The sequence below is a fragment of the Ovis canadensis genome, chromosome X (genome assembly GCF_042477335.2).
Source record: "Ovis canadensis isolate MfBH-ARS-UI-01 breed Bighorn chromosome X, ARS-UI_OviCan_v2, whole genome shotgun sequence".
Classification (NCBI taxonomy): domain Eukaryota; kingdom Metazoa; phylum Chordata; class Mammalia; order Artiodactyla; family Bovidae; genus Ovis; species Ovis canadensis.
Genome location: NC_091727.1, coordinates 89,199,217 through 89,224,970, shown reverse-complemented (window position 1 = coordinate 89,224,970; position 25,754 = coordinate 89,199,217). Strand labels below are relative to the sequence as shown.

At 39.2% G+C, this 25,754-nt stretch overlaps 1 protein-coding gene and 1 pseudogene across 1 annotated transcript in view; both read left to right on the top strand.

Moving 5' to 3' along the window:
* The window catches only part of FMR1NB (FMR1 neighbor), a 54,320-nt gene extending 29,087 nt beyond the window's left edge, over positions 1-25,233 (top strand). The window contains exons 2-6 of the mRNA XM_070290612.1: positions 2,744-2,863; positions 7,486-7,626; positions 9,535-9,631; positions 23,445-23,596; positions 25,078-25,233. Of these exons, the coding sequence (XP_070146713.1) occupies positions 2,744-2,863; positions 7,486-7,626; positions 9,535-9,631; positions 23,445-23,596; positions 25,078-25,094 (527 nt within the window). The 3' untranslated portion in view covers positions 25,095-25,233. The remainder of the gene's footprint in view (positions 1-2,743; positions 2,864-7,485; positions 7,627-9,534; positions 9,632-23,444; positions 23,597-25,077) is intronic.
* Positions 17,776-19,206, top strand: LOC138930098 (proteasome subunit beta type-6 pseudogene; annotated as a pseudogene).
* Positions 25,234-25,754: the final 521 nt, after the last annotated feature.

Below are 25,754 nucleotides of genomic sequence, written 5' to 3'. Positions count from 1 at the left end.
TGAATGGTTTGCCTTGAAGACGAACTGAGATCATTCTGTCATTTTTGAGATTGCATCCAAATACTGCATTTTGTACTCTTTTGTTGACTGATGGCTAGTCCATTTCTCCTGGGGGATTCTTGCTCACAGTAGTAGATACAATGGTCACCTGAGTTAAATTCACCCATTCCAGTGCATTTTAGTTTGCTGAATCTTAAAATATCGATGTTCACTCTTGCCTACTCCTGTTTGACCACTTCCAATTTGCCTTGATTAATGTACCTAACATTCCAGGTTCCTATGCAGTATTGCTCTTTACAGCATTGGACCCTGCTTCCATTACCAGTCACATCCACAACTGGGTGTTGTTTTTGCTTTGGCTCCATCCTTTCATTCTTTCTGGAGTTATTTCTCCACTCATCACCAGCAGCATATTGGGCACCTACCGACCTGGGGAGTTCATCTTTCACTGTCCTATCTTTTTGCCTTTTCATACTGTTCATGGGGTTCTCAAGGCAAGAATACTGAAGTGGTTTGCCATTCCCTTCTCCAGTGTTCTTTGTAATATCAATAAATTGTAAAAAACTTAAATGTCTTTCTATGGGAGAAATTATCAACTCATTTATAATAGAGTTGTATAATGGAATGCTGTTATTAAAGATAATGTTGGAAAATCCTTAATGATATGGACAAATCCTTATTATGGAATGAGGATGGATATCCTCTCCCCTTATATAGGAGGGAATCATGCAAGTAAAACTAAAACCAGATTATTCTGAAGTGGTAAGGAAGGAGATAATGTTTATAATGTCTAAAACCTTGATTTTTTTTTTAAATCAGTAAATAAAGAAGCCAGCATATTTGCCAAGAGTTTCTGTGATGGCATCTGGTTTAATTGGAATACATACTGTTTCCAAGTTGTTAATTGATTGGGCCTCTGAGTGTCAAGGACTTCTCTGGAAACTTAACTGGTAAAGAATCTGCCTGCAATGCAGGAGACCCCGGCTCAATTCCTGGGTCTGGAAGATCCTCCGCAAGTGGAGGCTACCCACTCCAGTATTCTTGGGCTTCCCTTCTGGCTCAGATGGTAAAGAATGCACCTGCAGTGCAGAAGACCTGGGTTGGATCCCTGGGTTGGGAGGATCCCCTGGAGAAAGGAACAGCTACCCACTCCAGTATTCTGGCCTGGAGAATTCCATGGACAGAGGAGCCTGACAGGCTACAGTCCATGCAGTCACAAAGAGTAGGACATGACTGAATGACTTTCACACCGAATGTCAAGACTCAGTTCAGTTCAGTTCAGTTCAGTCACTCAGTCGTGTCTGACTCTTTGCGACCCCATGAATCACAGCACGCCAGGCTGCCTTGTCCATCGCCAACTCCCGGAGTTCACTCAGATTCACATCCATCGAGTCAGTGATGCCATCCAGCCATCACATCCTCTGTCGTCCCCTTCTCCTCCTGCCCCCAATCCCTCCCAGCACCAGAGTCTTTTCCAGTGAGTCAACTCTTCACATGAGGTGGCCAAAGTACTGGAGTTTCAGCTTTAGCATCATTCCTTCCAAAGAAATCCCAGGGCTGATTTCCTTCAGAATGGACTGGTTAGATGCAGTCCAAGGGATTCTCAAGAGTCTTCTCCAACACTACAGTTCAAAGGCATCAATTCTTCAGCACTCAGCCTTCTTCACAGTCTAGCTCTCACATCCATACATGACTACTGGAAAAACCATAGCCTTGACTAGACAGACCTTAGTCGACAAAGTAATGTTTCTGCTTTTGAATATGCTATCTAGGTTGATCATAACTTTTCTTCCAAGGAGTAAGCATCTGTTAATTTCATGGCTGGAGTCACCATCTGCAGTGATTTTGGAGCCCCCAAAAATAAAGTCTGATACTGTTTCCACTGTTTCCCCATCTATTTCCCATGAAGTGATGGGACTGGATGCCATGATCTTCGTTTTCTGAATATTGAGCTTTAAGCCAACTTTTTCACTCTCCTCTTTCACTTTCATCAAGAGGCTTTTTAGTTCCTCTTCACTTTCTGCCATAAGGGTGGTGTCATCTGCATATCTGAGGTTATTGATATTTCTCCCGGCAATCTTGATTCCAGCTTGTGTTTCTTCCAGTCCAGCGTTTCTCATGATGTACTCTGCATATAAGTTGAATAAGCAGGGTGACAATATACAATGTCAAGATGATGTCAAGACTATCAGAGGCAAATTGACTATTGTAGTCAACAATGGCATGTTCCAGCCTATAGTTTAAACATCTTAAAATGTATTTTTAAATTAATTTATTTAAACTTAATACTCAGTTTTTTAGTTTCACAGCAAAAACGTATTCTGATTATTAATTGTACCTAGCTGCTATGAGTTTTCTTGCCTGGCAAATCCCATGGACGAAGGAGCCTGGTAAGCTGCACTCCATGGGGTTGCTAAGAGTCAGACACGACTGAGCGACTTCACTTTCACTTTTCACTTTCATGCATTGGAGAAGGAAATGGCAACCCACTTCAGTGTTCTTGCCTGAAGAATCCCAGGGATGGGGGAGCCTGGTGGGCTGCCGTCTATGGGGTCGCACAGAGTCGGACATGACTGAAGCAACTTAGCAGCAGCAGCAGCAGCAGCTGCTGCTATGAGTTTTAAATACAATGTCTGTTAGTTCTTAGACTTTCCATATTTAACTTAAGCAAAGGTAATTTCTTTTAAAGGGTCAAGGAAGGTGATAACTTTATGTTGGGGTTAATAATTTCACTTTTCTTAAGGGTTTACGGATTCTGTATCTGCAAATAACTATATTCTGTGGAGCCGTGAAAATGCTGATGGGCAATCTCTGAATGAAACTTCTGCCTTGAGATCTCTGATAAGATTTTTCTTTCCAACAAGTAAGTTCCTGCTTTATTTTATTCCTCCCAGGGTCCTCGTTTTGAAAACAGTAGTTAAATGTTTAGGAGGCAGTGTAGTCTATTGGTATTGGAGTGAGATACACCTGAGTTTTAATCCTGACTCTGCCCTTTGCCTTAGGCAAAATAACCTCTGAACCTCAATGTCTTCATCTTTAAAATGAAAATGCATATCAGAAATATTTGTGAAGATAAATTGAGGTAGTATTTTAAGGCATTCCGTAAATGCTTGTTATTCTTTATATAATACTTTTCCTTTACAAATTTCTAAACCTCAGTTTACCTTAATGGCATTGCTTGAAATTTAGTCACTGACCCAATTTTGTGAAAGCAGTGTCTTCTGCGGCATTAATCAGGGTACACTGTAGCTCTAATATTATGGAATATACCAGATGTTTCCCCATCTGTTTTTTTTTTTTTCAGTACCAAACCTCCTGTTTTTATTCTTTTAATATAAATTTATTTATTTTAATTGGAGGTTAATTACTTTACAATATTGTATTGGTTTTGCCATACATCAACATGAATCCACCACAGGTATACATGTGTTCCTTATCCCGAACCCCCCTCCCTCCTCCCTCGCCATACCATCCCTTTGGGTCGTCTCACTGCACCAGCCCCAAGCATCCAGTATCATGTATCGAACCTGGACTGGTGATTCATTTCATATATGATATTATACATGTTTCAATGCCATTCTCCCAAATAATCCCATCCTTGCCCTCTTCCACAGAATCCAAAAGTCTGTTCTATACATCTGTCTCACATATAGGGTTATCATTACCATCTTTCTAAATTCCATATATATGCATTAGTATACTGCATTGGTGCTTTTCTTTCTGGCTTACTTCACTCTGTATAATAGGCTCCAGTTTCATCCACCTCATTAGAACTGATTCAGATGTATTCTTTTTAATGGCTGAGTAATACTCCATTGTGTATATGTACCACAGCTTTCTTATCCATTCATCTACTGATGGACATCTAGGTTGCTTCCATGTCCTGGCTATCATAAACAGTGCTGCAATGAACATTGGGGTACACGTGTCTCTTTCAATTCTAGTTTCCTTGGTGTGTATGCCCAGCAATGATAAAAAGTTCAGGTTTCAAGTCACATTATCTTTGTCTTTTTGTGGTTCTGTATATAATGTGTTTATCAAGCACATGATGGCTCCTGAGATTAACCACAAATAAACACGTTTCATTTTGTACAGCATGTAGTGCCTTTTCAAGGAGAAAGTTCAAATAAATTGACATGTGAATTATAAAGATGAAGCTTTTATTAAAAATCATGCAGAGTTTATTCTAACAAAATTTGATATACAAATATAAGCACAAAATTGTGTCCATTGTTTAATTCCAGACTCTACCACTGAATTCTTCTATGACTTTGCATAAATCTCTTCATGTTTCTCTGTAGAGATTTCAAGTTCAAAACAAGCATTATAACACCTACTACTAATGAGAAGAGCAAAATAAAGAAACTAAAGTAATTTGTTTAAAAGTACTTCTATGGTTAAATTGATTGGAGAAAGAGAAGTCTGATAAGATGGTTTGTTGTGAAGCTAAGAGAATAGTTTAATGGGTGTTGGAGTTGGTCATAAACAACAAATGATGATTCAAGCTTTAGAGCTCAAGAAGATAGCAGATATAAACTATCCCAAGCTACTTATAATAAGTACATTATACAAACACGGAAGCCACCTTTAAAAATAGTCAAAATAAAATATCTGCGTTTATGAAATACTCCTCCAACCTAGTGCAGTAAGTTGAGTGAAAACCAATTTATAAATTGATGTTTTTGCCCAGTAAAATCAAACTGTCCCATTTTAAGAGAAATATCATACCTAGGTTGATTCAGAGCTTCCCTGCTGGCTCAGACAGTTAAGAATCCACCCGCAATATGGGAGACGTGGGTTGGGAAGATCTGGAGGAGAGCATATCAACCCACTCTAGTATTCTTTCCTGGAAAAATCCATGGACAGAGGAGCCTGGCAGGATACGGTCCATGGGGTCGCAAAGAGTCGAACATGACTGAGAGACTAAGCACAACACAGGTTGATTCACATCTTTCAACAGTGATTAAATATTAGTACTTATAAAATGTAAATACCTTATTCTCAAAAAAGAAAAAAAGTTCATAAAATATAAAATACTTTTAGCCAATATATTTCTTCCCTTATGTAACTAAAAATGAATATCCGTCCCACATAAGCACTAGCAAAAAGACTGTCATTTCATTGTTAGACTGTTTTTAGTATTTTGGTAGGCATAGCAACCCACTCCAGCATTCTTGCCTGGAGGATCCTATGGACAGAGGAGCCTGGCAGGCTACAGTCCATGGGGTCACAAAGAGTCAGACATGACTGAAGCAACTTAGCATGCATGCAGAGTAATAGATTCATCTCTTGCAGATTTAAATGATAATGTTGAGACAGACAGGGAACCTTGAGAGGTCCCATAGTCCTCCTCCCTTTGGACAAAATCATATGCTTATAGCTGATAAAAATTGTTCTACCTTTTTATTATTCAAAATTAGTGATTTGAATCTGAAAGCTAATTTTAGTATCTGGCATAAACTCCAGATACTAATTTAGATATAAAATAACAGAAGCCCAGCATTAGAAGGGACCTTACAGATGATCTAGCCCAGTCTCTTCTATGATTTAAAATCTTTTCTTGTATGATTTTCATTCTTGGAAAGTGGTCTTTGAACAATACCAATAGTACTCTTGCCTGGAAAATCCCATGGACGGAGGAGCCTGGTAGGCTGCAGTCCCTGGGGTTGCTAAGAGTCAGACACGACTGAGTGATTTCTCTTTCACTTTTCACTTTCATGCATTGGAGAAGGAAATGGCAACCCACTCCAGTGTTCTTGCCTGGAGAATCCCAGGGACAGGGGAGCCTGGTGGGCTGCCGTCTATGGAGTCGCACAGAGTTGGACACGACACGACTGACGCAACTTAGCAGTAGCAGCAATAGTAAGGAACTCAGCACACAGGAAGTTCATCAGCTCTCTGACCAGAGCCTGACAGTTGTCACTCTTTCTTGAGTGTGTGATGTCCAGGACTGCACATGGTATTCCAGATGCAGTCCATCCTGGGGAGGAGAGTCACTCTGGGCCTGGCAAGATTGAAGAACAACCTGTTTAGAGTATAACAACAAAGTAGGCTAATTTCTCACATGTCTAAAATGTTTGGGAAATGAGTATCCAGGCCAACCAGTAATGTATTAAATTTGTAACCTCGCACAAGTTCCTCTGATCTTTTATTTCTTAATTTTAAAACTGGAGATTATAAAACCAATTTTAAGAGTTTGTTGTGAAGATTAGAAATAATATGTATAAAGCAAGATACTTGGCCCAAATAGATGACTAATGAATGGTAGCTGTTATTATTTTTACCTGAGCTTCAGGAATTGTCAATCTTTAAAGAAGCGGAATATAATAAGAACATACCAGGAGGTAATAATATAACCATTATGTTGTTTTTTTGCTGATGTTGAAGTGCTTTAGACTGATTGTAAAACATCACTTAGTGAGTGAAGTCCCTCAGTCGTGTCCAACTCTTTGCAACCCCATGAACTGTAGCCTACCAGGCTCCTCCGTCCTTGGGATTCTTCAGGCAAGAATACTGGAGTGGGTTGCCATTTCCTTCTCCAGGGGCACTTTCCGACCCAGGGATTGAACCCAGGTCTCCCGCATTGCAGGAAGATGCTTTAACCTGTGAGAGACCAGGGACGCCCAAACATCACTTAACTACTTTTCTAAGTCTGTAGTTGTTGATAATATTGGAGATTGATTCTATGCTGACCTTAAGCCATACTGTAGAGGTTTTCTTTTTGAATAAAAATCTGATATCTGCCTATTTAGTTGTCATTTGTTTCTCATATAAAGCAGGATGTTTTAAAAAAAAATCAGCTATTTGAGCTTGTGAATCTTACAGATTCAGTTATGTATGAACTTATTGTAGTTGCATGAATCTTGGTATTCATGCCATAAATAATTGCCTATTCAGAATTAGAGTTGTAACTTAAGGCCAAAAGGAAGAATCTTAAAACATATTTCAGTGCCAATATGATTAAGTGTTGACAGAAACTAGGTTGATGCCAATAATATTACTTTATTTTCTAGCAGTGAATGGTGTGAATTTTACTTGCATTCATTTTCATTGATAAATTCAGTACATTTCTGTAGCTTAGTAACATTGAATAAGAGGGTATCTGTGGTATTCTTTTAACAAGGTGTTAGTTTTAAAGGCATTTGGCCTGTTCTAGCTATTTAACACCTTCTGTTCTGTGTTATATTTGTATCACTACTGCTCAACTTATGTTTAAAGTAATTTTAAAACTACCTTACCAATGATCTGTTAACAATTTATATTTTTCTGGAGTTCATCTAGAATTGGAAATGTGACGTGAAGTAATTTTGTGAAAACTTTTATTTTTTCAGCATTCATTACTATTTATATATGCCATTCAATCTTTTCTTTAAATGTACAAGCTGGTTTGTTTTTTCTTTGTTTTTGTCTTTCATAATTATTTAATTTAGGGGGAGTGCTTATTAACCATGCTGAAATCTCTTTCTTGCATTTTGTTTCTAAAAGCATGCGTTCCAGTGGAGGGTCAGGTGCTAAAGCCTTGCAAGCAGGGGCAAGATCTTAGCAAGGATGAATGTTTGAAATACAAATGCTGTTATTCTTCACTCAAGACCACTACGGTTAGCTGTTTTGCCCCGCTGAGAGACAGTAAGTTAATCCTTTTACATTTATTATATTTCTGTTTTTTAAAATTGAATAAACAGGTCACAATGGCATATGTTTACTGTTGGATCTCTTAGCTTAACCCTTAAAGGAGGCTCCCAGCCCTAGAGCAATACTACCATCTATAGAAAGGCCTGGAGACCTCTATTCATGAGCTGTTTCTGCTTAGTTCTTAGGTGTGACTATGGCGGGTTTTTGTTGTTGTATTTATTACAATTTTTCGGCCAAGTGGCATGTGGGATGTTAGTTTCTGAACAGGGATCAAATCCACATGCCCTGCATTGGAAGAATGGAGTCTTAACCGCTGGTGCCTGCATGCTCAGTTGCTCAGTCAGTTGTGTCTGACCTTTTGTGATCCCATGGGCTGTAGCCCACCAGGATCCTCTGTCCATGGGATTTTCCCGGCAAGAATACTGGAGTGGGTAGCCATTTCCTCCTCCAGGGATCTTCCCTACCCAGGATCCAACTCGCATCTCCTGCATCTCCTGCCTTACAGGTGGATTCTTTACTGCTGATCCAACGGGGAAGCCCCTTAATCACTTGACCACCAGGGAAGTCCTAACTGTTGCATTTTGAGTTTGTTTTAGTCACTGTCTTCTCCCACAGATCACAGGCTTTACGAGATGTAACCATCCATGTGCCTGGGAGACAATACCAGTCAGGCATGCCTTAGCTTACTTTCTCTTCCCACCTTCTCTTCCTGAGTAGAATTCTTCTCATTTATCTTTTTCTTCAACATCTCAGTATGTAACAGTAAATTGAATGTTTCTTGTTAAGTCTGTTGATCAGTTTCTTTCTTTGTTATTTTGTTTATGAATTAGATTCTCCTCTTAAGATTTTTTTTTTTCTTTACAATGTTTTGAGCACCAGACCATCTGCTTTTGCTCCTTCATTTGGATAGTGGGGACATACTACCAGTTGGTCCCTTGATGGATATATTTGATTGATATGATTAAGCACTAACAAATGGTACTAAAAATGCATACAGAACAGTGTCTTAGGTTAATATAGGCCCCATTCAATTGTTGCTGCTGCTGCTGTTGCTAAGTCACTTCAGTCGTGTCCGACTCTATGCGACCTCATGGACTGCAGCCTATCAGGCTCCTCCGCCCATGGGATTTTCCAGGCAAGAGTACTGGAGTGGGTTGCCATTGCCTTCTCTGCATTCAATTGTTGAGCATCTAGTATTAATGATATAAACCTAAACTCTATCGTGAATATAGTATTACAGTTTTAACAGTGTCACATGGTGTTATAATTCATTCATTGATTTAGTCTTTATATTATGTGTGAAAAAAACATTTGATTCTTGTAGAGGGAAAAATTGAACCATGACTTACAATCCCCCAATCATATTAGAATGCATTTCCCAATGAATATAAGAATAAAATATACTTAATCACCTACAAATTCTTGATTTTTCATTTAATATAATGTTTTATATTTAGAAGTAAACATTTAAGAAACCATTCCTTTATCAAGTTAGCTATTCATAGATTGATTCACTCCCTGAGTATTCAAGAATGTATAACATATGGCCAAGGAAAAAACATGCTTACATCACAGGAAGAAACATATATAGTCTGAATAGTAATAATCTAGTATATTAACAGAAACAGGATTGTTTTGTTAAGGCTTCCTTTGGGGTTGTTGTTCAGTTGCTAAATCATGTCCATTGGAGAGAACACACAAACTGAACCTTTAGTTGTGTTCCTAGAACATTTCATAAACTCCTGCTGTTTATAGAGTACCAATGATATTTACCTGCCATGTAAGAATATCTCATTTTACTTTATTAACTAATAGTTTTTTAAATAAAGACTTTATGAAAGAGCTCAGATTTGCTTCTCTTGCTTAAGTCATAAAAGTAACAGGATATAATTAAACCACCAGAGCCTACACAGATGTTCCGGATGTTTGGGTTTGGTGTGATGAGCATGATATTCCTGGGATGTCTGCCCATTTATTGCTGCTCTTTTTGCTGGAGGAGGTAAGCAAACAACTTTTATTTGCCAATTGCTGAGTATACTTGAGCATTCCTGTGTAGACACATTCATTCATAGCTTCAAAAGTACAGGGATTACGTTTCGGTCCATTTTGCTTAACAAGGTAGCTTGGGAAAAAGTTAAGTTACCAGAATATTTCTTAATGCATGCTATTTTAATTTTTCCACCCATTTAAGACATCCTCTTGCATGTCCTAATTTGTACATTCCCTCATCAAACAAAACAAAATCCCAATTGAAAGGAAAAATAAATCAGCGAGGTGAGGGTATGTGGAGTAGAGGTGGTTAACTGCAAATCAGAAGGATTCCCAGAAGCGCTACTCTCCATATAATAGATGGTCATCTACTATTGGGTTTGAAAGCCTTGATCTGACTTCAAGCCAATTTGTATCAGATTTCTTATCAAAATCCCAGTGGGCTGTTGGCATGATGCTTGTAAGTTTTTTTTTTTTTTTTTTGAAACAGCTTCCCGCCTACTGAGACAGAGTGTGTGTAGAGGTAGAGAGCAGGGCCAGGACAAGATGGAGTGAGTGAGGTGCTCACTGTCAGGTTTGTGCAAGTGCAAGGTTGGCACTAGCACAACCCTGAGAACAAGTACCTATTAAATTTTCTGATAAAATGCCTGTTGAAGATTAAGCATATTTTATGTTTCTATTCGAGTTAGATTTCACTGGAAGATTTAGACTATACACGTTACCTTATTTTGCATAAAGATTCTGTCTTTTTTCTTTTCTGTACCTTTTTTTTAAGTCTAGTGAATCTGTCATCTTCCTCATTGTATTTTCAATTTATAGCAAAGTGCCTCAGATACAGTGGATGCTTAATATATTTTTGTTGAATAAATGAGTATTTGAACAAACAAAGGAATACAGTGGTTGGAGATGGCTAGCCTGGAAGGCAGTTGTATATTGATTTAAAAGTTCTCATGCTTTCATAACTTTCTCAGACAAATTTGAAGACACTGTTGGATCACAGCCTTTCTTTCAGCTTTTCCAGTTTGCATATAACTGTCAATTTTTTTCTCAGTTTTTACTTAGTTTCCTATACTGAGTGAGTTATCTCTATTCCTAGGCTTATTTCTTTTGTTTCTTTTCACAGGTGAATGGGAATAGGGGTAGAATCTTTGATACTTTCATCTTCCCTTGAGAGCTTGTGTTCATGTAAAAGAAAACCCATGAGTAAAACTGAAATATTATTTCTTAGAAATAGGTGGCTAGGATTCAGTTCAGTTCAGTCAGTCATGTCTGACTCTTTGTGACCCCATGGACTGCGGTACAACAGGCCTCCCTGTCCATCAACAACTCCCGGAGTTTACCCAAATTCATGTCCATTGAGTCGGTGATGACATCCAATCATCCCATCCTCTGTCGTCCCCTTCTCCCGCCTTCAATCTTTCCCAACATAAGGGTCTTTTCAAATGAGTCAGTTCTTTGCATCTGGTGGCCAAAGTATTGGGAGTTCCAGCTTCAATATCAGTCCTTCCAATGAACACTCAGGACCGATCTACTTTAGGATGGACTGCTTGGATCTCCTTGCAGACCAAGGGACTCTCAAGAGTCTTCTCCAACACCACAGTTCAAAAGCATAAGTTCTTCAGTGCTCAGCTTTCTTTATGGTCCAACTCTCACATCCATACATGACTACTGGAAAAACCATAGCCTTACTACACATACCTTTGTTGGCAAAGTGATATCTCTGCTCTTTTTTTTTTTTTATCTGCTCTTTAATATACTGTCTAGGTTGGTCATAACTTTTCTTCCAAGGAGTAAGTGTCTTTTATTTTCATGGCTGCAGTTACCATCTGCAGTGATTTGGGAGCCCCCCAAAACAGTCTATCACTGTTTCCACTGTTTCCCCATCTATTTGTCATGAAGTGATGGGACCAGATGCCATGATCTTAGTTTTCTGAATATTGAGCTTTAAGCCAACATTTTCACTGTCCTCTTTCTCTTTCATCAAGAGGCTCTTTAGTTCCTCTTTGCTTTCTGCCGTATGGGTTGTGTCATCTGCATATCTGAGGTCATTGATGTTTCTCCTGGCAATCTTGATTCCAGCTTGTGCTTCATCCAGCCCGGCATGTCTCATGATGTACTCTGTATATAAGTTAAATAAACAGGGTGACAATATACAGACTTGACATACTCCCTTTCTTATTGGGAACCAGTTTGTTGTTCCACGTCCAGTTCTAACTGTTGCTTCCTGACCTGCATACAGATTTCTCTGGAGGCAGGTCAGGTGTTCTGGTATGCCCATCTCTTTCAGAATTTTCCACAGTTTATTGTGATCCACACAGTCAAAGGCTTTGGCATAGTCAATGAAGTAGAAATAGATGTTTTTCTGGAACTCTCTTGCTTTTTTGATGATCGAACGGATGTTGGCAATTTTATCTCCAGTTCTTCTGCCTTTTCTAAAACCAGCTTGAACATCTGGAAGTTCACAATTCACGTGTTGTTGAAGCCTGGTTGGAAAAGTTTGAGCATTACTTTACTAGCGTGTGAAATGAGTGCAGTTGTGCAGTAGTTTGAGCATTCTTTGGCATTGCCTTTCTTTGGGATTGGAATGAAAACTGACCTTTTCCAGGCCTGAGGCCACTGCTGAGTTTTCCAAATTTGCTGGCATATTGAGTGCTGCACTTTCACAGCAATCTGTTAGGATTTGAAATGGCTCAACTGGAATTCCATCGTCTCCACTAGCTTTGTTCCAAGTGGTGCTTCCTAAGGCCCACTTGACTTTGCATTCTAGGATGTCTGGCTCTAGGTGAGTGATCACACCATCATGATTATCTGGTTTGTGAAGATCGTTTTTGTATATTTCTTCTGTGTGTTCTTTTTCTTTTTTTTCTTTAATTTATTAAGATTAATTTTTTTTATTACTTTACAATATTGTATTGGTTTTGCTATACATCAACATGAATCCGCCACAGGTATACACGTGTTCCCCATCCTGAACCCTGCTCCCTCCTCCCTCTCCGTACCATCCCTCTGGGTTGTCCCAGTGCACCAGCCCCAAGCATGTATTCTTGCCAGTTCTTCTTAATATCTTCTGCTTCTGTTAGGTCCATACCATTTCTGTCCTTTATTGAGATTTTCTTTTCATGAAATGTTCCCTTAGTATCTCTTAATTTTCTTGAAGAGATCTCTAGTCTTTCCCATTCTGTTGTTTTCCTGTATTTCTTGGCACGGATCACTGAGGATGGCTTTCTTATCTCTACTTGCTCTTCTTTGGAAATCTGCGTTCAAATGGGTATGTATATCTTTCCGTTTCTCCTTTGCTTTTCCCTTCTCTTCTTTTCACAGTGATTTTTAAGGCCTCCTCAGTGAGCCATTTTGCTTTTTTGCATTTCTTTTTCTTGTGGATGGTCTTGATCCCTGTCTCCTGTGCAATGTCATGAACCTCCATCCATAGTTCATCAGGCACTCTATCAGATCTAGTCTCTTAAGTATTATTTCCCACTTCCACTGTATAACCGTAAGGGATTGATTTAGGTCATAGCTGAATGGTCTAGTGATTTTCCCGACTTTCTTCAATTTAAGTCTGAATTTGGCAATAAGGAGTTCATGATCTAAGCCACATTCAGCTCCCAGTCTTGTTTTTGGAGATTGTATAAAGCTTTTCCATCTTTGGTTGCAAAGAATATAATCAATCTGATTTCGATGTTGACCGTCTTGTGATGTCCATGTGTAGAGTCTCCTCTTGTGTTGTTGGAAGAGGGTGTTTGCTATGACCAGTGCATTCTCTTGGCAAAACTCTGTAAGTCTTAGCCCTGCTTTATTTTGTACTCCAAAGCCAAATTTGCCTGTTACTCCAGGTGATTCTTGACTTCCTACTTTTGCATTCCAGTCCCCTATAATGAAAAGGACATCTTTTTTGGGTGTTAGTTTTAAAAGGTCTTGTAGGTCTTCATAGAACCATTAAGCTTCAGCTCTTCAGCATTACTCGTTGGGACATAGACTTGGATTACCATGATATTGAGTGGTTTGCCTTGGAAACGAACAGAGATCATTCTGTCTTTTTTGAGATTGCATCCAAGTACTGCATTTTGGACTCTTTTGTTGACTATGATGACTACTCCATTTTTCCTGAGGGATTCCTACCCACAGTAGTAGATATAATGGTCACCTGAGTTAAATTCACCCATTCCAGTCCATTGTAGTTCGCGGATTCCTAAGATGTCAACGTTTACTCTTGCCATTTCCTGTTTGACCAGTTCCAATTTGCCTTGATTCATAGACCTAACATTCCAGGTTCCTATGCAATATTGCTCTTACAGCATCAGAGCTAGCATTTTGCCAAGCAATTTATAGAGTGTCTGATATATTCTGCCTTGTATAATACCTCTGTTATGGCCCCTCCTAGTGTTCCTCTGCCAAGGTATGGGGATGTTAAAGTACACTGGATTTTTCTCTAAAATGAATTCCAGAGGATTATCCCTTGATAGGAATATATATTCTTCTTTTTAGATAATAAACAAACTGCTTGAGAGACTTAAACAATGTGAGTAGCATGTATATATTGAACACTATAAACTTTGGTTTACTATGATTTATTTATTTACTTACTTATTTTACTATTTTGTGTAATATAGTAGTAGGTACCTTCAGTTGTCCTGAGCTGTTCATTGCAGCCTCAGAGCAGGTGTCAGTTTCAGCTTGCTGCTTAGCTGAAGTTTCAGGAACAATGGATGGCTGAGGGTGGATGGGGCACTGGCAGTTTTTCCTGATAAGCTGATTTTAGAGTCAAAGGCAATCATTGTGTTAGACTACAGATCCTATCCTTGATAGCAAACAAGGAGTTTAAATGAAGGCCAAAGTCTGCTAAATCCTTCTTTTGGGGGCAAGGTGTCTTTTTAGAGCTATCCCATTAACTCACTTTCTGTTTTCCATCTCAGAGAAGATTCCCCCTGGAGAAGGGAATGGCTACCCACTCCATTATTCTTGCCTGGAGAATCCCATGGACAGAGAAGCCTGGCAGGATACAGTCCATGGGGTCTCAAAGAGTCAGACATGACTTAGTAACTAAACAACCACCAGCAACCTAAGGAGAGCTATGTTGTACTTAGTAGCTCAGTCATATCTAACTCTTTATGACCCCATGGACTGTAGCCCGCCAGGCTTCTCTGTCCATGGAGACTCTCCAGGCAAGAATACTGGAGTGGATTGCCATGCTCTCCTCCAGGGTATCTTCCCAACCCAGGGATTGAACCTAGGTCTCTTGCATTGCAGGAGGATTCTTTACCATCTAGGCTACCAGGAAAGCCCCAACCTAAGGAGCTAACAACCTGCAAGAGTTGGAGGGATGAAAAATAAGAAATAATATGAAGAGAGGGGAGAAATGAAAGCAGTTTATGTAAAGAGAATAGTCACTTTCCAAAGACAAATGCATTTCGTTTTTAATGTCTAATTCATGCTTTCTACAATTGACCATATTCGGTCACTACTTATGCTAGATATTAGGATACAGAAATGTCTTAAGAGATGGATTTTCATTTTGAGGAATTAATATACCTTAAAATAAATCCCAATCATGACACACTAAGAACAATAAAAGGTGGAATATAATTAAGGATTAAAATGAGTGGTGACAGTGACTTGTAAAAGTTCTGAGGCATTGGGGATCAGGTTGAATGGAAGAGAGCAGGTGGGCTCCATGATGGAGATGCTATTTGAGCTAAATTTCTGAAGGGAGAACAACATTTGGGCTAGGTGGGAAGGGGGCTCCCCCACAGAATTCATTACATTCAGATGTAGTCTCCCTAATAATGTAGACCCCTTAAATGCCTGTCATTTCTTAGCAAGAGTGGCTGAACTTTGCCCCTTTAATAATCTATAACTGAATCTGTAGTTTACTTATTTTGTGTGTGTAGTTTACTTCTACTTGACTTGAGTTCAAATGTAAACAGAGAAGCTAGTTTGAACTGGTTCACATATACAATAGGGAGCAGAGAATATTAGTGAAAAGCTTTCTAAGAATTTGCTAGGGATAGACTTATTAACTTATATATAAGATGCATTTTGAAATTCATTATGTCCTCAAAGGTTATGTAAGATCTATTTTTATTCTCATTAATAGGGATCAGAAGCTTCATTAGGTTTAAGTGTCACTGGTAGACTTAAGACTTACATAGAGATGAAAAGCAAAAATATCAGGTGGATTGGGACAAAAGGAAGCAGGTGGGGGTCTAGAGTGAGAGAGAAGGCGAGTGGCTGAATTATTCCTGTTACAGTTGTAGAGTGCCAAGAACAGTAGTTTCAAGTGCGAATTTAGCTTCTAATATTTACCTGTTTTTATATAAAGTTTAATCTGTATTTATATGCCAGTTAAACATCTGTTTATTATATAGGGATATGATACTTGAGTGTATACATAGCTTTGGCAAGGGGAAAGATTCAAACACTGTAATGCAATGCCTGTTCAAATCAGATGAAATGTATTTTCATGTTCTTTTTCTTCCTATCAGATTGAATTTGTAACCTCAAATTAAGAAAATTCAGCACTCAGTGTGAAAATGACAAGACTATGTTTCTTTCAACTAATAAAACAGTGTTTTTTAAGATTGTAGATCATCTGATACACAGATGATGTAAATAGCACATCCCCCATACTCTTTCAGTGTTGCTGCTTGCCAGATGGCTGCTACTGAAAATTTCTACATTTAGACAAATCCTGCTGAGTGATTCTCTGTATTATAATGTGGTTTTCATTATGTAGACAGTCTTATTACCACTTACTTTCATAGAATGGGAGGTAAAGAATTGGGAATAAATATGCCAAAAACTGCCTAAAAATCATGACCCATTGAATTTTAAAAATGAGCATTTATATTTTCAAATCCCCATGTTTGTTTGTCTCATTATACTGTACAGTATAATTAGTAATGTTATTTTGGAAAGGTTTATGCAGTAATTAGCCAACTGCTGAAAGGTTTGAAGTTCCTAGGATTATAGACATGAATTCAAAGAAAGGAAATAGAGTCTATAAAAAGTATTGCTGGGCTCTAAGAACTTTGATAAAATATGATCAGATGAGAAAGTGAGCAACTGGAACCCTTCTTGAACATGAGTCACTATAGATTTGAAATTCACATAACACCAGTTCTTATTGGACCCCATTAAAGGTAATTTAGTTATTGAAATAATAAGAGAACCTCATTATATGCGGATTATATGTCCGAGGTGTTCTTATTGCAAGGACTCCAAGGGCAGCATTTAAGAAAATTCTAGGATATTAGGTACTATTAAAAGGAAGAATTTGTTGCCAAGTAACTAATAACCTCATTGCAAAATGCAGTGACCTTTTCTGAATTTCCATCTGACTTGACATTTTTATCACATAAGTACACTGTTGACTGCTCCCTTTTTGAAAGTTTCCTTCCTTGGATTTCATTGTTCCCCTTCCCATTCTGATCCACCTCAGTTTGGTTTTCTTTGTTTTCCCAACTGTGGTGTTCTCCCAAAGCCTTATTCTTATCTATCAGAAAATATTACAAGTATGTAGCAGGAAGAGTATTTTAAAAGATCTTTGTTCTAGTTCTGCCTTTACTACCAATTTTATAGTGAGCTTCTTTTGATGTTGATTTTCTCATAATATTAGAGTAGAGAATTGAGTTAATTTCTGAAGTCCTTTTTGAACATAGTGTTCTGGGTTTCTCTGGATAAATGACTCATACATCCTGAAATCACCTCTACCTGTTTTGTATTTCTAACTGCATTTAATGCAATGTGTGCAAAACTAGACTTTTCTCCCAAATCATCTCCCCTTGACACCTATTCATTTCTATCAGTGATTTCTTTTGTCTCTCAGGCTAGAATCCTGGGAATCATCTGTGACTATTTACTTTCCTTTATCTTTAATATGTAATTCTATTCTTTTAGACTCCCTGTCATTTTTTTTTTTGGTTTCCTTTGGGATGAATTGGGGATTCACCTCTTCTCATATTTGATAGTCACAGCTTAGTCCAGGCCTAGTCCTGTTGTCACCTGCTGTCGTAATAAGTAAGTGGTTTCCCGAGGTGCAAAAGAAGGGCATAATGTATTAGTCTTCCAGTGCTGTCATAGCAAAATACCACAGTTGGCTTAAACAATAGGCATTTATTTTCTCAAGGTTCTGTAGGCTAGAAGTCAGTGATCAAGATGCCAGCTGATTTGGTTTCTGGTGAGGGCTCTCCTCCTGGTTTGCAGATGGCCACCTTCTCTTTGTGTGCTCACATGGCCTTTCCATGATGTGTGTGAGAGTAAGATGAGCAGGCACTCTGATTTTTAGTAAAACAAAAATTTATTATTTTTATACTGACATTAATTTTACTGATCAGCACCCCACCTTTATGACTTGATTGAGCCTTAAGTATTCCCTAGAGGTACTGTCTTCAAATGCAACCATACTGGGAGCTAGGGCTTCAACATGAATTTTAGGAACACAAACATTCAGTCTGTAACAGGAAGCTAGCTGGCATTCAAATGCAAATGCAGAATTGGAAACTGAGGAGAACATTGAGATGATGCATCCAATCCAAATAATTTACACAAGAGAGACAATAACTGGAATTGGGCTGCAAGTGGAGTTTGGAAGATGGCTAAGAGTTAGGTCCTGGAGAACTTCCCTGGTACTTCAGTAGGAAAGTATGGCTGTGCCTTTCACATGGAGGGAGTGAGTAAGGATGTTTGCCAAGCTAATTTGGACATATACATGGATTCCTCATCTACGCTCCTTCTAATTCACCCTGTTACATCCAGCCAGGCTTGTCTCCCTAAAACAGCATTATTTCATCTCATTATATCATTCAAGAACTTAAAATTTGGGCAATACCGGGAGAGGAAGATGGCGACCACCTTAGTGTTCCCTGGGGAGCCGGGCAGGCACCATCCTAGGGGCCTGAAGCCATTGCCTCTGACTGGGAAAACAGGGAAGTTTCCACAGGGACCACTGTCACGGTCATGCAGTTTGCTGAGGGGGTGGTTCTAGGAACTGACTGCAGATCAACCACTGGGTCATACATCACCTATCGAGTGAGTGACAAGCTGACCCCTGTTTGTGACCATGTTTCACAACCCCTATTCATGACTGTATTTTCTGCTGCCACTCAGGCTCAGCAGCTGATACCCAGGCAGTAGCTGATGGAGTCACTTATCAGCTTGGTTTCTGCAGCATTGAGCTGAATGAGCCTCTGCTGGTATACATGGCAGCCAGCCTCTTTAAGGAAATGTGTTACTGATACCAAGAAGACCTGATGACAGAAATAATCATTGCCGGCTGGAACCCCCAAGAAGGGGGGTAGGTGTACTCAGTGCCCATGAGGAGTATGATAGTACAACAGTCCTTTGCCACTGGGGGCTCCGGGAGCTCCTATATCTTTGGCTGTGTCAGTGCTACCCAAAAGGAAGGCATGACCAAGGAAGAATGCCTGTAGTTCACTGCTAGTGCTCTCACTTTGGAAATGGAGCAGGATGGCTCCAGTGGAGGGGTGATCCACCTGGCAGCCATTGAGGAATCAGGGGTAGAGTGGCAGGTACTTCTGGGAGATCAGAGTCCCAAATTCCACCAATGCCACTTTACCACCTCTCTGAATCTTGAGATTCTAAGATACAATAAGAGACACCTCATATTGCTGCAAAATTCAATAAACAGTTTGTCAGTGAGAAAAAAAAAAATGACCTTAAAATTCATTCTGTTAGTGAGAAAAAAAAAAAAAGAACTTAAAATTCATTCAAGAATATATTGATTCCAGGCCTTCTGTTGGGTGCTATGAAGGGCAAAAAGGTGAATCAGATCATGGTGTGTGCTTTCAAGGGGCACATAGTCTAATAAAAATATATAAAAGTATCCAAGATAGAAAGTCACACTCCATAAAAAAGGTGCAGTTCAGGTCAGTCGCTCAGTCGTGTCTGACTCTTTGTGACCCCATGGATTGCAGCATGCCAGGCCTCCCTGTCCATCACCAACTCCCAGAGCTTACTCAAACTCATGTCCATTGAGATGGTGATGCCATCCCACCATCTCATCCTTTGTTGTCCCCTTCTCCTCCCACCTTCAATCTTTCCCAGCATCAGGGTCTTTTCCAATGAATCAGTTCTTCGCATCAGGTGGCCAAAGTATTGGAGTTTCAGCTTCAACATCAGTCCTTCCAGTGAACACCCAGGACTGATTTCCTTTAGGATAGACTTGTTGGATCTCTTTGCTGTCCAAGGGAATCTCAAGAGTCTTCTCCAACACCACAGTTCAAAAGCATCAATTCTTCAGTGCTCAGCTTTCTTTATGGTCCAACTCTCACATCCATACATGACTACTGGAAAAACCATAACTAGACAGACCTTTATTGGCAAAGTAATGTCTCAGCTCCTTAATATGCTGTCTAGATTGGTCATAATTTTTCTTCCAAGGAGCAAGCGTCTTTTATTTTCATGGTTGCAGTCACCATCTGCAGTGATTTGGGAGCTCCCCAAAATAAAGTCTATCACTGTCTCCAATGTTTCCCCATCTATTTGCTCTGAAGTGATGGGACCGGATGCCATGATCTTAGTTTTCTGAATATTGAGCTTTAAGCCAACTTTTTCACTCTCCTTTTTCTCTTTCATCAAGAGGCTCTTTAGTTCTTCTTCACTTTCTGCCATATGAGTGGTGTCATCTGAGTATCTGATGTTATTGTTATTTCTCCTGGCAATCTTGATTCCAGCTTGTGGTTCATCCAGCCCAGTGTTTCTCATGATTTACTCTGCCTAGAAGCTAAATAAGCAGGGTGACAGTATACAGCCTTGCCGTACTTCTTTCGTGATTTGGAACTAGTCTGCTATTCCATGTTCAGTTCTACATACAGATTTCTCAAGAGACAGGTCACGTGGTCTGGTATTTCCATCTCTTGCAGAATTTTCCAGTTTATTGTGTTCCACACAGTCAAAGGCTTTGGCATAGCCAATAAAGCAGAAATAGATATTTTTCTGGAACTCTCTTGCTTTTTCGATATTCCAGCAGATGTTGGCAGTTTGATCTCTGGTTCCTCTGCCTTTTCTAAATCCAGCTCGAACATTTGGAAGTTCACGGTTCACGTGTTGTTGAAGCCTGGCTTGGAGAATTTTGAGCATTACTTTACTAGTGTGTGAGATGAGTGCAATTGTGCAGTAGTTTGAGCATTCTTTGACATTGCCTTTCTTTGGGATTGGAATGAAAACTGACATTTTCCAGTGTGGCCACTGCTGAGTTTTTCAAATTTGCTGGCATATTGGGTGCAGCACTTTCACAGCAACATCTTTCAGGATTTGAAATAGCTCAACTGGAATTCCATCACCTCCACTAGCTTTGTTCGTAGTGATGCTTCCTAAGGCCCACTTGACTTCACATTCCAGGATATCTGGCTCTAGGTGAGTCATCACACCGTCGTGATTATCTGGGTCATGAAGATCTTTTTTATACAGATCTTCTGTGTATTCTTGCCACCTCTTCTTAATATCTTCTGCCTCTGTTAGGTCCATACCATTTCTGTCCTTTATTGAGCCCATCTTTGCATGAAATATTCCCTTGGTATCTCTAATTTTCTTGAAGAGATCTCTAGTGTTTCCCATTCTATTGTTTTCCTCTATTTCTTTGCATTGATTACTGTGGACGGCTTTCTTATATCTCCTTGCTATTCGTTGAACTCTGCAATCAAATGGGTATATCTTTCCGTTTCTCCTTTGCTTTTCCCTTCTCTTCTTTTCACAGTGATTTGTAAGGCCTCCTCAAAGAGCCATTTTGCTTTTTCGCATTTCTTTTTCTTGTGGATGGTCTTGATCCCTGTCTTCTGTACAATGTCACAAATCTCCGCCCATAGTTCATAAGGCACTCTGTCTGTCAGATCTAGTCCCTTAAGTTTCATTTTCCACTTCCACTGTACAATCGTAAGGGATTGATTTCGGTCATAGCTGAATGGTCTAGTGATTTTCCCGACTTTCTTCAATTTAAGTCTGAATTTGGCAATAAGGAGATCATGATCTAAGCCACAGTCAGCTCCTGGTCTTGTTTTTGTGGACTGTATAGAGCTTCTCCATCTTTGGCTACAGAGAATATAATCAATCTCATTTCGGTGTTGGCCATCTGGTGATGTCCACATGTAAAGTTTTCTCTTGTGTTGTTGGAAGATAGTATTTGCTATGATCAGTGTGTTCTGTTGGCCAAACTCTATTAGCCTTAGCCCTGCTTCATTCTGTACTCCAAGGCCAAATTTGCCTGTTACTCCAGGTGTCTCTTAACTTCCTACTTTTGCATTCCAGTCTGCTATAGTGAAAGTGACATCTTTTTTGGGTATTAATTCTAAAAGGTCTTGTAGGTCTCCATAGAATCATTTAGCTTCTTCAGCATTACTGGTCAGGTCATTGACTTGGATTACTGTGATACTGAATGGTTTTCCTTGGAAACAAACAGAGATCATTTTGTCATTACTGCATTTTGGACTCTTTTATTGACTGTGATGGCTACTCCATTTCTCCCAAGGGATTCTTGCCCACAGTAGTAGATATAATGGTCATCTGAGTCAAATTCTCCCATTCCAGTCCATTTTAGTTTGCCGATTCCTAAAATGTCAACGTTCACTCTTGCCATTTCCTGTTTGACCAGTTCCAATTTGCCTTGATCCATGGACCTAAGATTCCAGGTTCCTATGCAGTATTGCTCTTTACAGCATCAGACCTTGCTTCTCTCACCAGTTATATTCACAACTGGGTGGTGTTTTTGCTTTGGCTCCATCTCTTCATTGTTTCTGGAATTATTTATCCACTGATCTCCAGTAGCATATTAAGCACCTACCCACCTGGGGAGTTCATCTTTCAGTGTCCTATCTTTTTGCCTTTTCATACTATTCATGGGGTTCATAAGGTGACATTGCTGAAGTGGTTTGCCTTTCCCTTCTCCAGTAGACCACGTTTTGTCAGAACTCTCCACCATGACCTGTCTGTCTTGGGTGGCCCTACACAGCAATGCTCATAGTTTCATTGAGTTAAACAAGGCTATGGTCCATGTGATTAGATTTGTTAGTTTTCTGTGATTGTGGTTTTCATTCTGTCTGCCCTCTGATGGAGAAGGATAAGAGGCTTTTGGAAACTTCATGATGGGAGAGACTGACTGAGGGGAAAATTGGATCTTGTTCTGATGGGCAGGGCCATGTTCAATAAATCTTTAATCCAATTTTCTGTTGATGAGTGGTGTTATATTCCCTCCCTATTATTTGACCTGAGGCCAAACTATGGTGGAGGTAATGAAGATAATGGTGACCTCCTTCAAAAGGTCCCATGCACACACTGCTACACTCAGTGCCTCCACCACTGCAGCAGGCCACCACTGACCCACACCTCTGCTGGAGAGTCCTGGACACTCACAGGCAAGTCTGGATCAGTCTCTTGTGGGGTCACTGCTCCTTGCTCCTAGGTCCTGGTGCATACAAAGTTCTATTTGTGCCCTCCAAGAGTCTGTTTCCCCAGTCCTGTGTAAGTTCTGCTGGCTCTATGGTTGGGTTAATGGCGACTTCTTCCAAGAGTGCTTATGCCATAGCCAGGTCTACTGCACCCAGAGCCCCTGTTGCTGCAGCAGTCCACTGCTGACTCATACCTCTTCAGTAGATACTCAACACAGTTCTGTCTCAGTCTCTTTGGGGTCTCTGGGTCCCAATTTCGCCCCTCCTTCTGTCTTGCTGTGGCTTCTCTGCCCTTGGACGTGGAATGTCTCCTCACAGTAAAGGGTTATGTTACCAAATAACCTTTTCCTTATAACCCACCGTTGTTATTTATTATTTTATCACTGTTGAGAAATAAAGTTTCACTTTGAACTTTTAATATTACAGCAAATGGGCTGGTCTTTTACAAAGAAGATTGAACAGAGCTTTAAAGCGTTTGAAGAAACACAGAAAGAAACACAGAAAGAGGGATACTGAAATGTTGGAAACAGCAGTGGATGAGGAAGGATACGGTGACGTAAAGGACCAGGAGACTATAGGTAATGACAAGGATTTAAAGTTGAAGTATTTGACATTTGATTGTTATCCTCATCTTGGTTCAGTTGATACTTATTTTTTTTATCCTGCAAATGTTTGGACCACAGGAGTATCAGCTTCTGAAATAATGTCATTATTACCATTTGGATGGAAAGAAGGTGGACAAGAAATGTTCTAGGTTGTTTGGGTACCATACTATTTGGTATATGTAGTTCAGCCCTTCAGGGAAACAAAAATAGAATAGAAACAGAAATAGAATCTGCTTGCCCTAATTCTGAAGCTCCATAATAGACACCCTTGCTAAGTATAATAGTGGCCATGGGCCTCCATGTTGTATTGACTACATGACATATCCAATCCTAGATCCTAGCTAATCCTAGTTTCAGCTTCCTGCTCCCCAAAGGTACACAATGTAGTATTAGAAAAGGTTCAGAAAGGGGATCCCAGAATCACACACCAGGGACTATGTGGGCCTCACTTCATTTGTGTAGACTTACAGATCCCCGAGCCTTGGCCTGGATTCCCTTCTCCCAGAGTAATTGTGAGGGACCAAGTGAGAATAAAATGATCTGTGGGAAAAGGAGTGTTCCTCAAGGAGTAGAGGACTAGATTGAGAGTCAGGAGACTCAGGCCATTAACTAGTGTTTCTGTGGGCAAGTAACCTTTCAGGTTCTTGATTTAGCTGAGATATTTGTGTGTGTGTGTGTGTGTGTGTGTGTGTGTGTGTGTGTGTGTGTAGCTGAAGCAATATAACATATGTGAAAATGCTTTGAAAATTGCAGTGTGTTACTCAAATAAGAGGTGTTAATTTCCAGCCTCAGTTATGGAGAAGGGCAAGAGTGGAATACTAGACCATTAAACTGAGTGTCAGGAGATTCTGGCTTTATTCCTAGTTTTCCTGTTATTTACAGTGGGAGCTTGGGTAAGTCCCTTAACCTTTGCTCAGTTGATTAAACTGCAAAATAGAGATTTGGACTATATGAATAAGAAAAGTGACTTACATCAGAAAAAACAAAATAAAATCCTTATTCAAGGTATTATATATGTGTATGTAATTGATATATTACTTATATAAGGTAATACATAAGTTTATACAATAATAATAATACATGTATATTATTACACATACCTATATATTACCCTGTATAACTTTAATGCAGTACACGCATGCATATTATATGCACGTACACACGACATTATAAGTAGACTAACAAAACTTGATTTCTGTGGGCAGTTCTCCAGGGCATGGGATTTACCTTTGTTATTCAGAAATTGCCAGCATAATGGTATTTGTTACAGTATATCAATATTTTGTATGCCTCACTGTAATAAGATGATATATTGGCAAACTGAAAATAAACTAATTGTAGCATTCAGTATATAGTTTGAGAAATTTGTTGCAGTCAGTTCTTGTATAACAAAGTATGATGTACGTGTACTAGTTTTGAAGTTGTTTTAACTCTGCTTTACTTTTCTCTTACAGCATTATTTTCCTATTGAGAAGACCGCATACCTTTCAGAGCAGAAGAGACTGTCCTAGTCATCTAAATCTGGTGGAACGTTTTAGAAGGATAAAAACTTCTGTTGTGCTTATTTTCAGATATAAAATAAAGTTGCAGTTTAGTTTGTGTGCATCAAACCGTAATCCAAATTCTTATTAAAAGTAGCTGCTATAGAATTTTAAAACGTATGAAAAGTACTGCTTGCATTTCAGGTCCCGGACAGTGATGGATTTTCGCAACTTGGGTTACATTATCAACATATATACTTCTGTTGGTATTAATTAAGGCAGAGATATCACGCTGTTTGTTATTCACCTTCAAGCAAAGTGAAGAAAAAAACAGTGATCAAATTTCACTGTATATGACACTTTGTTTTGAGGAAAAGTGGTAAAAGTATTTTATACTAGTGTTCTTTGTAGTTTATAATTTATAACATTTTTTCCACCCTGAAAGTAAGACATACTCATTACAGAGAACTTGGTAAAAAGGTTATGTAGAAGAAAGAGGGAAAAATCAACCATAATCCACCGCCCAGAGCAGAATACTGTTACTATATTTTTTTTTTTACTTTTTAAAGAAAACAGTTACATCCTGTGACATACATAAAATTGACTTTTTAAGAAATTGATATTTTTAATGATTTACTTTCCTCTTTGAA